Source organism: Ahaetulla prasina, chromosome 2, assembly GCF_028640845.1.
Source record: "Ahaetulla prasina isolate Xishuangbanna chromosome 2, ASM2864084v1, whole genome shotgun sequence".
NCBI classification, from domain to species: domain Eukaryota; kingdom Metazoa; phylum Chordata; class Lepidosauria; order Squamata; family Colubridae; genus Ahaetulla; species Ahaetulla prasina.
Genome location: NC_080540.1, coordinates 31598804 through 31614643, shown reverse-complemented (window position 1 = coordinate 31614643; position 15840 = coordinate 31598804). Strand labels below are relative to the sequence as shown.

The following is a 15840-nucleotide window of genomic DNA, read 5'->3' as shown; positions in this document are numbered from 1 at the left end:
ACTTCCAACTGATTGATCTCTTTCTTTAATCTTGCTATCATATTTATTTATTTCTCTTTCCCCTTGAAGGTGATTATGAGCAGGACTATAAAGAGTCAACGGAATCATTCGAAGTACTCAGACATGGAGACTTAATGGAGAAGCCTGCAATTCAAACAGAATTCCACAGGCAGAAGAGAAACCCCTCAAATAATTGGAATAAGGAAAGCTCATCTTCCATTAGTGCTCGCATACAGGAGTTTCTTGAGGAAGGGGGGAAAATAGAGAAAAAATATACAGGGAAAGGTGTAAAACTATCCAAAGACGCATTAGAGGTAAATGAACACTATCCATCCACATCCAAAGGACAAGATTATATATGCAAAGACAATGGAAAAAATTACAATTGGACTTTCCCATTTTCTCAGGGAAATGGGTCTCTAACATCACATAAAAGTCTTCCCATCAGGGAGGATCCGGAGAAAGGCATGGAGAATGGAAAGAGCTTCTGTGAAAGGAAGACTTTTACTGTTCAGAAAAGGAACCACACAGGGGAGAAGCCATATAAATGCATAGAGTGTGGAAAGAGCTTCAACAAAGACAGTAATCTTACATCCCATAAAAGGATCCACACAGGAGAGAAGCCCTATATATGCACGGAGTGTGGGAAGAGCTTCAGAGTACTCAGTAATCTTATTTCCCATAAAAGAATCCACACAGGGGAGAAGCCATTTAAATGCTTGGAATGTGGAAAGATGTTTACTTATAGGAAACAACTTAGTTCCCATCAATTAATCCACACAGGGGAGAAACCATACAGATGCATGGAGTGTGGAAAGGGCTTCAGCCAACACAGTAAACTTACTACTCATAAAAGGATCCACACAGGGGAGAAACCATTCAAATGCATGGAGTGTGGAAAGAGCTTTCGCCACTACAGTGGTCTTACTTGCCATAAAAGGATCCACACAGGAGAGAAACCATTTAAATGCATGGAATGTGGAAAGAGCTTCAGTGTAAACTGCAATCTTACTTCCCATAAGTGGATCCACACAGGGGAGAAGCCATTTAAATGCACGGAGTGTGGAAAGACTTTTAGTCAGAGCAGTGCCCTTACTCTCCATAAGAGGATCCACACAGGGGAGAAACCATTTAAATGCAGGGAATGTGGAAAGTCTTTTAGTCAGAGCCATCACCTTATTCGCCACAATAGGATCCATACAAGGGAGAAGCCAAGATAAATGCATGGACTGTGGAGAAGGGCTGTAGGAGGAGCAATGACTTAATTTCCCATACACTCAAGATACAGTGTATGTTAATCTATGTTAATTCTAGAAAGTTAATTAAATTTATGCTTTTTTTTCTATTTACAGAGACTGAGCTTGGAAAGACATTTTTTTTTAGTTTGATCCTCCCCACGGGAGCCTGAGGGAGATGAGTTTATTCATGGAAATGTAAAGATTGGGGACATGACATTTTTAATTATGAACTGTGGGTTTTTGAATGTATCTATATTTAGCTACAATTTTTTTTCCCAAAAGTGAAGCCGCCTGGTTGTTTGTTCTTCCCACTTGATCACACTAAAAAAGTTTAATCTTCTTTTCTTTTTCCTAATCTTACAATTGTTTCACCTTCCTTTCTTATTTGTTAATACATATTTAATTTCTTAGATTCTCTGTCCTCAGAAAAGTTGGAAATAGTGAAGCAGAATGATTCTAGGCTGTGAAAAAATATAATTCAAAGAGAATTCAAGTGCCTTCAAAAGTTTAGAGTGAGGTAGAATGTGATATTATATTGTCCCATTGAGCAATTGTGATATTGCTTTAAAAGAGACAAGTAGGAGGTTTTCTACTCTTAATTTTTCATGATTCCCCCTTTCTCTCTTTTTTGTCCCAAGTTAGGGATATTCAGTAAATAACAAAGTGATGCCACTGTGCTGACATTTCAAATGATCAAGCAAGAAAGGTGACAATTGCAAATCAGTGGGACCAAAATAAATAAGCTTGAGTTAAAAAAAAAACTATTTCAGAAAACTACTTGTTATCCTCCTGACCACAAATGAGACAGGGAGCCACCTCTGTGATGTGAAGAATTCCAAAAAAGACTCAAAGTTGCATCCACGGTTTAGAACTGTGACCTGAGCCAGGAACTGTGTATGGAGAAGCATGGAGCCTTCTTTAGTGAAAGGCCTCATAATCTGAGGGAATTGTCAATGTGCATATCAATCAATGTACAGTGCATGAGCAGAGCTGAAGGGATGAAGGATTCTTCTCTCACAAAAGGAGTTAGAATGATGATAAGTTCCCCAAATGCATGTGCAAAATCTTTTTTCAGGCATTACAGCCATATTTTACTCTGCTAAAGTGTGATGAAGACTAAGAAATTGTCTAAATTTGATTTAAATGAAATAAAATATCAATGGTATTGTTACTTTCCAGTTATGTATCAAGCTCTTTTTCTCTGTAGTTGCAGAGAAATATAGTAATAGTAGAAGCATAATCCCTCCCAGCACTGGCGGTCCCTCTTGGTGGTGGTAAACTGTGGTTGGGGCCCCACTTGCATAGCTTCTTCAGGAGAAAGGGTTCTTCATGGAGCTTCACCGGCGGGGTGAGTTCGCCCTCCATCTCTGTGCTCACCGTTGCTGGAACTGTCTGTCTATACGCACATGGAGGTGCATGAGGGCCTATAAATTACTGAGACAGTCTGTCTGGGCCAGCTCATCCAGAATCTTCAATAACAGAGCCCCCTGAGCCTTAGACAGTTATTCTTCAACATCTTCATTAACAATTTAGATGAGGGGATAGAAGAGAACTATAAAATTTGTGGAAAACACCAAGCTAGAGGGAATAGCCAATGATTTATAATAGGTATCAAACTGGTGGTCTGGATGCATCACATGCAGGCCACACAAACTCCCAGCTCCACAAAGGCAAAAAAGTCACGATACGTCATGTGACACGATCGAGTTTGACACACGTGGTTTATAAGAAAGGCTCATGATCCAAAAGGATCTTGACAGACTTAATACTAGACTCTATCTAATAGAAAAGTAAGGTTTTAAACGTAAGCAAGAAAAAAACAAATGTACTAGTATGGAAGATATTGTAACTGGTTCAACAGCAGTAACTGTGAGAGGGATCTAGAGTTTTAGGGGATAATCACTTAAATATGAGCAAGCAGTATGCTGTAGCTACCAAAAAAAACTAATGCAGCCCTAGGATGCATCAAGAGAGGGAAGTATCAAGATCATGTGAAGGGTTAGTTCCACTTTATACTGCACTGGTAAGACTACACTTGGAATACGGCATCTAATTTTGATCACCATGATACAAAAAAAATATTGAAACTCTAGAAACAGTGCCGAGAAAAACAACAAAGATGATTAGGGGACAGAAGACTAAAACATGAAGAGCAGATGCAGGAACAGGATAGAATAGAATAGAATTTTTATTGGCCAAGTGTGATTGGACAAACAAGGAATTTGTCTTGGTGCATATGCTCTCAGTGTACATAAAAGAAAAGATACCTTCATCAAGGTACAACACTTACAACACTTAAAGATAGTCATAGGGTACAAATTTAACACTTAATGATTCAACACCAGTGGTGAAATCCAGCAGGTTCTGACAGGTTCTAGAGAACCAGTAGCGGAAATTTTGAGTAGTTCAGAGAACCAGCAAATGCCACCTCTGGCTGGTCCCAGAATGGGGAAGGAATGGGGATTTTGCAGTATTGTTCCCCTGCCACGTTCACCAAGCCACGCCCACAGAACCGGTAGTAAAAAAATTTGGATTTCACCACTGTACATTTAATGATAGTCATAGGCTACAAATAAGCAATTAGGAAATAATATCAGTATAAATCGTAAGGATACAAGCAACAAAGTTACAGTCATAAGTGGAAGGAGATGGATGATGGGAACGATGAGAAGATTAATAGTAGTGCAGATTTAAAAAATAGTTTGACAATGTTGAGGGAATTATTTTTTTAGCAGAGTGATGGCGTTTAGGAAAAAAGCTGTTCTTGTGTCTAGTTCTGATGTGCTGTGCTGTATAGCGTCGTTTTGAGGGTAGGAGTTGAAACAGGATAGGTCTAATCTAAGGAAGCGAAGGATTAGAATAGAATAGAATAGAATAGAATAGAATAGAATAGAATAGAATAGAATAGAATAGAATAGAATAGAATTGAATTTTATTGGCCAAGTGTGATTGGACACACAAGGAATTTGTCTTGGTGCATATGCTCTCAGTGTACATAAAAGAAAAGATATGTTCATCAAGGTACAACATTTACAACACAATTGATGGTCAGTATATCAATATAAATCATAATGATTGCTAGCAACAAGTTATAGTCATACAGTCATAAGTGGAAAGAGATTGGTGATGGGAACTATGAGACGATTAATAGTAGTGCAGATTCAGTAAATAGTCTGACAGTGTTGATGGAATTATTTGTTTAGCAGAGTGATGGCCTTTGGGAAAAAACTGTTCTTGTGTCTAGTTGTTCTGGTGTGCAGTGCTCTATAGCGTCGTTTTGAGGGTAGGAGTTGAAACAGTTTATGTCCAGGATGCGAGGGATCTGCAAATATTTTCACGGCCCTCTTCTTAATTCGTGCAGTATACAGGTCCTCAATGGAAGGCAGGTTGGTAGCAATTATTTTTTTGCAGTTCTAATTATCCTCTGAAGTCTGTGTTTTTCTTGTTGGGTTGCAGAACCGAACCAGACAGTTATAGAGGTGCAAATGACAGACTCAATAATTCTTCTGTAGAACTGAATCAGCAGCTCCTTGGGCAGTTTGAGCTTACTGAGTTGGCCCAGAAAGAACATTCTTTGTTGTCCTTTTTTAATGATGTTTTTGATGTTAGCTGTCCATTTTAGATCTTGCGATATGATAGAACCTAGAAATTTGAAGGTTTCTACTGTTGATACTGTGTTGTCTAGTATTGTGAGAGGTGGAAGTATGGAAGGGTTACAGAAGCCTTTCAATACCGAGGGGCTGCCACGGATAAGAAGAGCTCAATCTATTCTCCAAAGAACCAATGGCAGCATAAGAAATAATAGAAGAAAACTTATCAAAGAGATACCAGTATAAATCATCAGGACCTTATGGATTACATCTCAGATGTTTTTATCTTTAAAAAATCTGGAGCACAGGGGAACTGCCAGAGGATTGGGAAAGAGCTAATGCGGTTCCCATCTTCAAAAAAGGGGGGGAAACAGGCCCAGGAAACTATGGACCAATCAGTCTAACACCAATATCTGGGAAGATCTTGGAAATAATAATAAAAAAAACAGATCTGTGAAAATCTATAAACAAATAAAATTAAAACTAGTAGCTAGTAAAGGGTTGTTAAAAACATGCCAAATAAATCTTATTTCATTCTTTAACAAAGTGACTATATTAGAAGACCAGCAAAATGTTGTAGACATAGTATACCTAGACTTCAGCAAGGCATTTGACATAGTAGACCACAACCTGCATCTTGATAAACTAGAAATATGTGGGATAGTCAGCATCAATCAATCAATCAATCAGAATGCAGCTAAAATGGACCTTGGAGCAGTGTTGAAATTCAATTTTTTTTACTACCAGTTCTGTGGGCATGGCTTAGTGGGTGTAGTGTGGCTTGGGTGTGGCAGAGGAAGGATACTGCAAAATCTCCATTCCCACCCACTCCAGGGGAAGGATAATTCAAAATCCCCATTCCCTCCCCACTCCTGGGGGAACGATATTGCAAAATCTCCATTCCCACCCCACTCTGGGGCCAGTCAGAGGTGGTATTTGCCGGTTCTCCAAACTACTCAAAATTTCCGAGACCGGTTCTCTAGAACCTGTCAGAACCTTGACAGGTTCTCTAGAACCTGTCAGAACCTTCATCACCTCCAGTGATGAAGCACCCACAACTTCTGAAGGCAAGCTGTTCCACTGGTTAATTGTTCTCACTGTTAGGAAGTTTCTTCTTAATTCCAGGTTGCTTCTCTCCTTGATTAGTTTTCATCCATTGTTTCTTGTCCTGCCCTCTGGTGTTTTGCAAAATAAACTGACCCTCTCCTCATCATGGCCGCCTCTCAAATACTGGAATACTGAGAAGATTAATAATAGTGCAGATTTAGTAAATAGTTTGATAGTGTTGAGGGAATTGTTTGTTTAGCAGAGTGATGGCGTTCAGGAAAAAACTGTTCTTGTGTCTAGTTGTTCTGGTGTGCAGTGCTCTATAGCGTCGTTTTGAGGGTAGGAATTGAAACAGTTTATGTCCAGGATGTGAGGGGTCTGTAAATATTTTCACAGCCCTCTTTTTGACTCGTGCAGTATACAGGTCTCAATGGAAGGCAGGTTGGTAGCAATTGTTTTTTCTGCAGTTCTAATTATCATCTGAAGTGTGTGTCTTGTCTTGTTGGGTTGCAGAACCAAACCAGACAGTTATAGAGGTGCAGATGACAGACTCAATAATTCCTCTGTAAAACTGGATCAGCAGCTCTTTGGGCAGTTTGAGCTTTCTGAGTTGGCACAGAAAGAACGTTCTTTGTTGTCCTTTTTTGATGACATTTTTGATGTTAGCTGTCCATTTTAGATCTTGCGATCTGGTAAAACCTAGAAATTTGAAGGTTTCTACTGTTGATACTTTGTTGTCTAGTATTCTGAGAGTGGAAGTATGGAAGGGTTTCTCTTAAAGTCTATCATCATTTCTACGGTTTTGAGTGTGTTCAGTTCCAGATTGTTCCAGTCGCACCACAAGGCTAGTCGTTCAACCGCCTGTCTGTATGCGGATTCTTCATTGTCACTGTTGTGATGGATCGTTAGAGATGCAGTCATTGGTATACAGAGAGAAGAGAAGTGGGGAGAGCACTTTTCTATAAGAGAACCTCAAAATGGAGGTCATTTGTTGATCTTTGTGTATGTAAAGACAAAGTTATGCCTTTGGCAAAGAGAGCTTAATGGCTTGTTCTCATATTCCCCGGGCTATATCAACATTGCTATAGTTGGAAAAGTATTAAAAAGGATGCTCAGTAACTAGATTAGTATTTCCCTTTGCCTCAGGAAATCTGCTGATGTACATATTATAGGAAGTCCTCGATTGAGTCCAAACTTTTTGTTACTAAGACTCCCTCACAAGGAAGAGTAGAAAGAAGTTGACTCATCCATGTGGGTAGAGCTGAAACAGTGGTCAAAATTCCAATTCACACAAGATGAGGAAATTTATTAGATTTGTATTCTCCCTTTCCTTTGGAAAGCCAAGCTGGGGAAGATTGTCACCTTTCATTTTTCCTTCTTGTTTTGGTTCACTTATTCCTTTCTTCCTCAGCAACAGATTTAAATGAGATTCTTATTAGGGAATGTGTTTTTCCGTAATAGCAGTACTTTAAGTACAATGCACTTTACTACACTATAACATCGCCAAAAGCTTCCCAATCAAGGAGCCCACCGGGAAATGCACTATTTGCATGAGCACCTTCCGTGCACAGAAAATCCACCAGGGGGCGCACTTCAGCTTTGGGCCTTACAAGTTGGGAAGGAAGTTACATCTTTCAGTTTTTGCCTTTCTAGGATACTAGACTCTCTCTCACTTTAACCCTTTGAGCTCTGCAGGAGTTTACAAACGCGGAAAACAAAATCCAAAGGTAGAAAAGGTGGGTGTCTGTGCATGTATGTTTTCTCGTAGAAAGGGAGACAGAGAGTTCTCGCTCTAAAAAAGGGCAAGAGGCACATGCCTAGTCCTCATCCAAGTTCAGTTTTTTTGAGTATCAGGAGTGGGAGATCCCATATTCTCCTACCCTCCCTTTCCCCTGATTGTAAGAGGCACTTGGGGGAAAGCAGAGACCACGCACGCTGCCCTCGGGAATAAATCGAGATCCTCAGGAATGAAAGTGGGGGGGGGGGAACCTGGAGATTCCTTCACACCCCATTTCCTGGTGAAAGCTCCTGTGTAGGGGGAGAGCTTGCATGGGAAATCTCAAGAAGGAAATAAGAAATATATTTGCAAGGAAGGGAGGCAAAAGATGATGCCTACATTCTCACTGTGTGCTGGATGACACTAAACTGGGTTTGGATGCCCTGCAGTTCAATTTGCCTTAGGAAATTAGTAACCCAGCATCCTAAACCAGGGTCAATTGACTGGCATTTCAATTTATGTGAACTGGAGTTTCATGCCTTGATCTGCACTTTTAGAAAGCACCTCTCTCCTTCTGAGTAAAAAGAAATTGAAATGATACAAAATGCCAAATACAGTGAATTTTCTTGATACAAGCCATCACTTTATCAGCTCAGAAAATAACTTCTTTTATGTGGGGATGAGTGTTGATAAATGGTCCAACCCACTACTTTCTAGTTGTTTGAATATATTCAATATATATATAAGAGAATCACAAAATGGAAGTATCTTCTTTAGGTATTTAAACAAAGAAGAAAACAAAGAAATAAAACTTATTTCTTTGGCTAAAAGGACTTTAGGTATTCCCATGGCTAGGTGATCATTGCTATGAATGTCTGGGAAGCCCCCCCCCCTCCCCGGAAGAATGAAATATTTGGGGGAATATTAAAAAGAAGCATAATATTTTATTTCCCCTAAGGGAAAAATGGAGAAACATGATCTTAATGGAGGCAGAAACCAGCCTCAGTCTCCCTGTCGCAAGCAGAACCTGAGGAGGCCACCTTTTCGAAGTGCAGATTTGGTAATCCATTCAGAAAGACTGGGTCAGGCAGAAACATCAGATAAGCAACACAATTAAGCCAAAGGTTGACCAAATTATCTCAGACAAACACCTAGGATTTGCATTTCCCCTTTTGCCTATAGAACCAACCATGACCCCATAGGAATCCAGAAGGTATAAAATCCACCCACTCTAAACTCCATTTTGTCAGCTGTCCCAGAATCACATGTGGTTGGTGGTTCTGGTTCAACAATAAGGGGAACCTTTCTTTCCAATCGGCCTCCACCCTCCATTTTATTTCCAGTGCCTTCCTCCTATATTGGAACTGAACCTGATGGATATTTCTTCCAAGAAATGAAAAAGCATTTGGAGGTACACAACTTTCCTTGCACTAATTTAGAATTGTGTTATAGGACAGAGAAAGAATGGCAAGCCTTCCTTTAGCAAGTGGGGGAACTGGAAAAGGCCCTTCCGGTGCTCAGTCTGGAATCCACGGGGAGATGTTGGCAAGAACTGGGCAGAAGATGCTGGAAGAAGGAACCATCGTTTCACAAGTTCAGGCTTGGAATTTCAGGAACGTCCAATATCAGGAGGATGAGGGTTCCCGAGGACTTTGCAGCCGACTCCACTACTTTTGTAGTCGATGGTTGAGACCAGACAAGCACACAAAAGTGCAGATGCTGGACCTGGTTGTTCTGGAGCAGTTCCTGGCCCTTCTGCCCCTGCAGATGGAGAGCTGGGTGCGGGAGTGTGGAGCAGAGACCAGCTCCCAGGCGGTGGCCCTGGTGGAAGGCTTCCTCCTGAGCCAGGCAGAAGAGAAGAAGGAGCAGGTTGAGTTGCAGGTGAGAGGATTTCCTCTTGGGACTCCAGAAAAAGATGAATATAATAAACAATAAGTTCACATTTTTTTTATCCTTTTAATAGTTTTATTAAATTTATCAAGATACAAAATACAAAAAAATGAAAATAGTAGGAAATGGGGTGTTGGAAGGGAAGGGAAAGAAATGTAGGGGAAAGGGGGAAAAGAAAAAGAAAATCATTGCCTTTTTTTTAAGTGGAGTCACATAAAATGATAACATTAAAGGTTCAATGTTTTACTTTTTCATATTTAATATGTGCTAGCAAATTCTGTAACAACAAATTTACTTTTTATAAATCTTACCCCAGTATTTTTTTGCTTTGTCAGAAGTCTTAGCACAGTTGGTAAAAAGGTCCTTTTTTACATTTACATTTCAAACATTTATTTGAAATTTCTTTATATATCTTTGGTAGTTTATTAAGTAGAAGGATACATCATTTTATAAAAGATTTATTTTAAATTATAATTTAATACAAATGTTAAACTCTTCAACCACATGTCTTCCCCTTGTTCAGGCATTATAATATACCCAAAAATCTTTGCCTTTGGATCAATTTATTCAAATGTTGATATCTTCTTACCAGACTTTTCCTGGCATTCATACTATGTGGAGATGCTTCACTAATCTTTGTATATCCCTTATTCATTCTAGAAGAAAGATTTTGCACAGCCATTTCTTTCTTCCTTCCCAGCCTAATTGATAGATGCCGAGTGATTTGCAGTGGTGTTCACTGGAAAAGAAACCATTTCATGATTTGTGATGTCCATTAATTCGTTTCTCCTATTTCAAGTCCTTCACAACGGAGATCAGAGATCCTGAGAGAAAGAGGCATCCGTCAAATCTCCCTCAAGAACTGTCTTTCAGGGGGATCCCTCAGGAAGATCCAATTCAGGACACCTCAGGAGGTAATATAAGGTCCTTCTTCTCCTCTGATAAATCCTAACTTTCTCACCTTCTCTGGGTCTTCTCCTGTATAGCATTCCTCCTCCCATTTTACTAATTATGCTTTTTGAAATTCTGTCTCCCCCACAGGGAAAAATAGAAGGAAGTCGACTCTTTGTTTTGGGGGAGCAGAAACTAGGATTGAACCTCCAACTCAGGTAAGAGAAGAACATTCATTTACTAGATTTTCATTTTATTTTCCATTTCCCTCAGGAAATCAGAAGATGTAGACAGTATAGGTAGTACAGTCATAAGTGTGAAAAATGGGGATGTCATTTTTTCGCTGCTGTGTAACTTTGAACAGTCACTAAAAACTAGTGCTGTCCCTGCATGTTTTGGAAGGGAAATAATAAAAAAAATCCTGCAGTCTCTCACCGTTGCTGTACAAAGTTGAGCACAGGCAACAACAGTTTGCAATGCAAGTGGCAGCGCGCAAGTCCACATTTCGTTTCTGATGCGCTCACCACTCACAGCAACTGGGACTGCTGGAGGGGGGGCAGCGGCAGCAGGCGGAGGCTCCCTTCTCCTTACATTCTTTTCTCCTCTGCTTCAGCCCAGCCTAGCCCTCCATCCAGCACCTAAGGATGAGGGGCACACCCGCCTCTCAATGAGGCCTGTCAGGGATCGCGGCATGCAAATGGCTTGCACTGGGAGTCCAGGCGTCGTTTCCATTTGTTCCCATTTCCTCTCTCTCCCCCTCTCTCTTCCTGGGAACTGTGTGGGGAGGGGGGAATGTCTTATTATTGGGATAGGCCGTATTTTCTGGGAATCAAAGTATTCTCCATGCTTTTCAATAAAAAATGTTTTACATAATTTTTCATGGCACCCTCTTTTTAATGTAATTCTTTGAGTTGGATTTGTGCAAGGATCCTCAAAAATATTTAAATATTCAAACTGGCAAATTACCATTTTTGGAAAGGATGTTTACCATCATTGATAAGAAAAGGATATGGTTAATAGCTAAGTTTAAATCCCAGGACGGTGGTCATATAGAAATGTCTCCAAGTAAAAATTGTTCTGAAAGAGAATATAAATTTCGCTTGCAAAGTAAATATTAATGCCCTGATTTGTGCCTGGATTTGGAGGCCAAACAATCCAGCTTTGCAAAGGCTACGAAATGTTTTCCTCAGAAAATGTTCTCCATTTTATTATTTACATGCCAATCAGTGGCTCACAATACCAGCAGCTTCCTTGCAATCTGAGGAGGGGCAGAGTCTCTGGATGTTGGTGGCACACCACACAGATCCTTGGTTGAGTTCTCCCAGCACTTTCATGAAGGTGCTGAGGATGAGCAGGATTGTTCCTTCTTAGGACAACATAAGTCATTTCATAAAACACTAAAAAGAATCCCTTCACCTACAGACACATTTCTGAAGGGTTAGGATCACTTATTGGTGGGTTTTCCAAGGCCCACCTGCCAGTTGATTCTCTCAAGACACTGAGGGCCTTTTGATTGTGGATGGATTAATAGATCCAGAAGGAAGAATATTTTGATGATGGTTGGCTGGCTGGCTGGATGTTTGGTAGATGAATTGATCCAGGAGAAAACTGGCTTATTTTTTTTAATTTTATTTTTTAATTAAATTTTTACAGTTAAACAATTCTTATTCACCGCTTACACATGACTGTGACCATTTTTATAGCCTCCTGTTAGTATTCACCTATGTTCTATACATTTATACTAATTTTACATTCTATTTAGAGTTCTATCCCCCTTTTTTTCTTCTATTTTCGATCCAATTGCACCATTTCTCCCATATTATGTAAAAATCTCAATCCATCAATCTTTTCAATTCAAGAGTCATTTTGTCCATTTTGGTGCAGTCCAATACTTTTTTAATTATTAAATAAAACTAATAAACTGGAAACTGGCTTATTTAACCTGAATGGCACTGAAAATCCTACAAAATCATTCAAATTGATAAAACCTGTCTAAAATATTTCTTTTTTTTTTTTTTATTTTTTTATTACTTTTTTGCAACAAACAAACAAAAAGAAAATACATTATTACACCCTTGTGCTATACATAAAAAAAAGGAAGATTTGGGTCTTCGGATATATCCTCACGATCGCCAAAATCCACGTTCTCGAGGTACAGGTACCGAAGCGTCCAATGTTGCAAGCGCAAAGTCCACAAATGGTTTCCAAGTCTTCCAGAAAATATCTTCTTTATACACACCACTTCTAATTTTAATATCACATGTCATTTTATCATTTAAAGCTAATTTCCACATTTCAGAATTCCACTCTTCTATTCTAAAAATCACATCTAGTTTCCAATATCTAGCTATTATAATTCTACCTATTATAATCATAATTCTAATCAATTCTTTTTCATATTTTGTTAATTCTATTTCCTTAATTACCAACAATAATATAGTTTCCACTCTCAATGTTATTACTTTCCCCATCATTTCAAATATCATTTTCTCCAATTGTTGCCAAAACTTTTTAACCTTATCACATTTATACCACATATGTTCATAAGTCCCCAATTCCATCTCACATCTCCAACATTTTTTACTAATTTTTTTATCCATTTGTGACAATCTTACTGGGGTCAAATACCATTTCAAACAACTTTATAATTGTGCTCTTTAATCCTTATAGATAAAGTTCTCATAATTCTACTCTTCCAATTCACATTCCAATCTGACTCTGGTATTTCAATATTAAGATCTTTTTCCCAATTTGTCCTCATCACTCTTTGTAATTTTTCATCAGAATTTATAATCTTATAAACCCTACTAACGAGTCCCTTTAGCCCAATTTCATCTTTCATAATCCGAGATACTAAATATTCAAATTCAGTTTCACATCTATTTATCGAATAATTTTCCCTTAATTTTTTGTCCATTTTCTATCTGTATTTTTTCAAACCAACTTAACCCTAATTTTTCAATAATTTCTTTATTCCTCCTTTCATTTTCCATAACTTTTATCCAATCTCTAATAATTTCTATATTTTCCTCTTTAATCACTTCATTACGTTTTATATTATTTTTAATCGGCCAAATTCCAGTTGTCTCCCCCAAAAAGATTATATCCGGAATTAAAATTTTAACAAATTTATTCCACATTTTACTTAATCCCTTTAACCAATAACTTCTAATTGCACATTTTGGATTTGCTTTATCTAAAAACCACCTTGATCCAAATTTCTCTATATCCTTTAACTCTAAGTCTCTCCAATAGTTATCTTCACCTTTAAATATTTTTACCACTATCCGGATACCATACGCACAGTAATAATTAAATAATTTGGGGATTCCTAATCCACCTTCCTTTTGATTTTGATACCATACTTTCTTCACTAATCTGGGTCTTTTGCCACCATTACAAAATTTATCCAATTTTTTCTGATATCCTTCAATATCTTTCTCTGTCAAATTTAGCGGTAGCATCTCGAATAAAAAGTTGAACTTGGGCAGCAACATCATCTTACACATTGCAATTCTACCAAACCAAGACAACTTTAACATTTTATATTTATCTATCTTCTTCTCAATTTTATTAATCACCATATCATAATTAAGTTTTTTCAATTCTTTAACCTTGAGTGAAAGCACTATACCCAAATATTTCAATGTGTTTTTAATCCTTATCCCAAATTGCTCTTGCATATTCTCAGACTCATTACCATTACTATCCATCAATAATTCTGACTTTGACCAATTTACTTTCAATCCTGTCATTTCCTCAAATTCTATCAAATGCTTATATATCTTTTTCAGGTCTTTCTCTACATTTTTCAAAATAATTAAAGTATCATCCGCATACAAATTTATCTTATACCCCTTATATCCTTCTAATTCTTCATCTTTTTCTATCATTTTTGTCAATATTTCCATAGCCAATAAAAATAATGTTGGGGACAAGGGACATCCTTGTCTCGTACCAGCTTCTAATTTTATCTCTTCAGTTAATATTCCATTCACCTTCACTCTTGCACTGCTTTTTTGATACAATTTTGAAATAACATGTATAAACTTATTACCAAAGCCTAAAGCCTCCACAATTACTTTAATAGTTTCCCATTGTACAGAATCAAAAGCTTTAAAAATATCCAATGATACTATACCAATTTTATCACCATTATATTCAGCTACATCTATAATATTTAATACTCTTCTAACAATATCACTCATGTATCTACCCTTCACAAAACCTACTTGGTTATAGCTTATATATCTATCTATAAATCTATTTAATCTATTACTTATAATAGCAGTAAATATCTTTGCATCCTGATTAATTAAAGAAATAGGCCGATAGGACTCAATCCTTTCTAAATCTTTATCTGGTTTAGGAATTAGGGATATCACCGTTCTATTCCATGATGAAGGTACTTCTCCACCATGTAATATTCCATTGAATAATTTTTGCAATCTTGGTATTATTAATTCTTTAAATTCTTTATAAAACTCAACAGGTAATCCATCCTCACCTGGAGCTTTCCCTAATTTTAATTTTTGTATTATTCCATTAATCTCATCTTGTGTTATATCTTCTTCCATCAATTCCTTATATGTTTGATCAATTTTCACCACATACTTTTCTAAATAACTTTGCAATTTTCCCCGATTAATTGGTTTCTTTAAATATAGATTCTGAAAAAAATTTCTAACCACTTCACATTTCTCTAATTTTTTATAACATCTTATACCTCTGTCATCTATCAAAGCTCCAATTTCTCTCTTCTCTCTTTTATTTTTCGCCATCTTTGCCAATAATTTAGAGTTTCTATTACTAAATTCAAAAAAATTCCTATTTAAATATCTCAAATTTCTTTTTACTAACTCTGTATCTTCTTCTATCATTTTATTTCTTAACATATTAAGCTCCTGAAGAATTTTTTTTTCTTTAGTAAGCAAAAATTGATTTTCCAATTCTTTAATCTGATTTTTATCTCTTTCCATTTTAATTTTATAATTTTTATATTTCCTACTTGATAATTTGATACTCTCCCCTCTAAACACCGCTTTCATCGCATCCCAAACAATTTCAAATTTAACCTCCCCGTTATCATTTAATCTCCAACTTTCCTCCAATTTTTTAAGTATCCATTTTTTATCCTTTTCATTTTTATACAATTTCTCGTCATATCTCCAATAACTTCTTTTTTTCTCAAAATTAAAATCTAAATCCACCATAACTTCTGCATGATCAGAATCTTTAAAAATTCCAACATCTACCTTATCCACATTATTCAACAAATCTTTAGAAAGAAAAATATAATCAATTCTGGAATATGTATTATATATCTTAGAGAAAAAAGTGTATACTCTCTCAATTCCTTTAACCTCTCTCCACACGTCAACCACGCCGTTTCGAAGCATCCACATATTTAAAATCCCCATTTTATTTGCTCCTCCACAACGGGTGGGATTAGTACTGTCTATTTTAT

At 37.4% G+C, this 15840-nt stretch overlaps 1 protein-coding gene across 4 annotated transcripts in view; it reads left to right on the top strand.

The window, feature by feature from the left end:
• LOC131191910 (zinc finger protein OZF-like) overlaps nucleotides 1-15840 on the top strand; it is a 136961-nt gene that overhangs the window by 74574 nt on the left and 46547 nt on the right. The window contains exons 1-4 of one of the 4 annotated variants that reach the window (XM_058170525.1): nucleotides 7524-7611; nucleotides 9045-9473; nucleotides 10282-10396; nucleotides 10524-10591. In XM_058170525.1, the coding sequence (XP_058026508.1) occupies nucleotides 9057-9473; nucleotides 10282-10396; nucleotides 10524-10591 (600 nt within the window). In that variant the 5' untranslated portion in view covers nucleotides 7524-7611; nucleotides 9045-9056. Of the gene's footprint in view, nucleotides 1-7523; nucleotides 7612-9044; nucleotides 9474-10281; nucleotides 10397-10523; nucleotides 10592-15840 lie in introns of those variants that run through there. The other 3 variants (XM_058170526.1, XM_058170533.1, XM_058170535.1) reach the window with 3 other exon arrangements.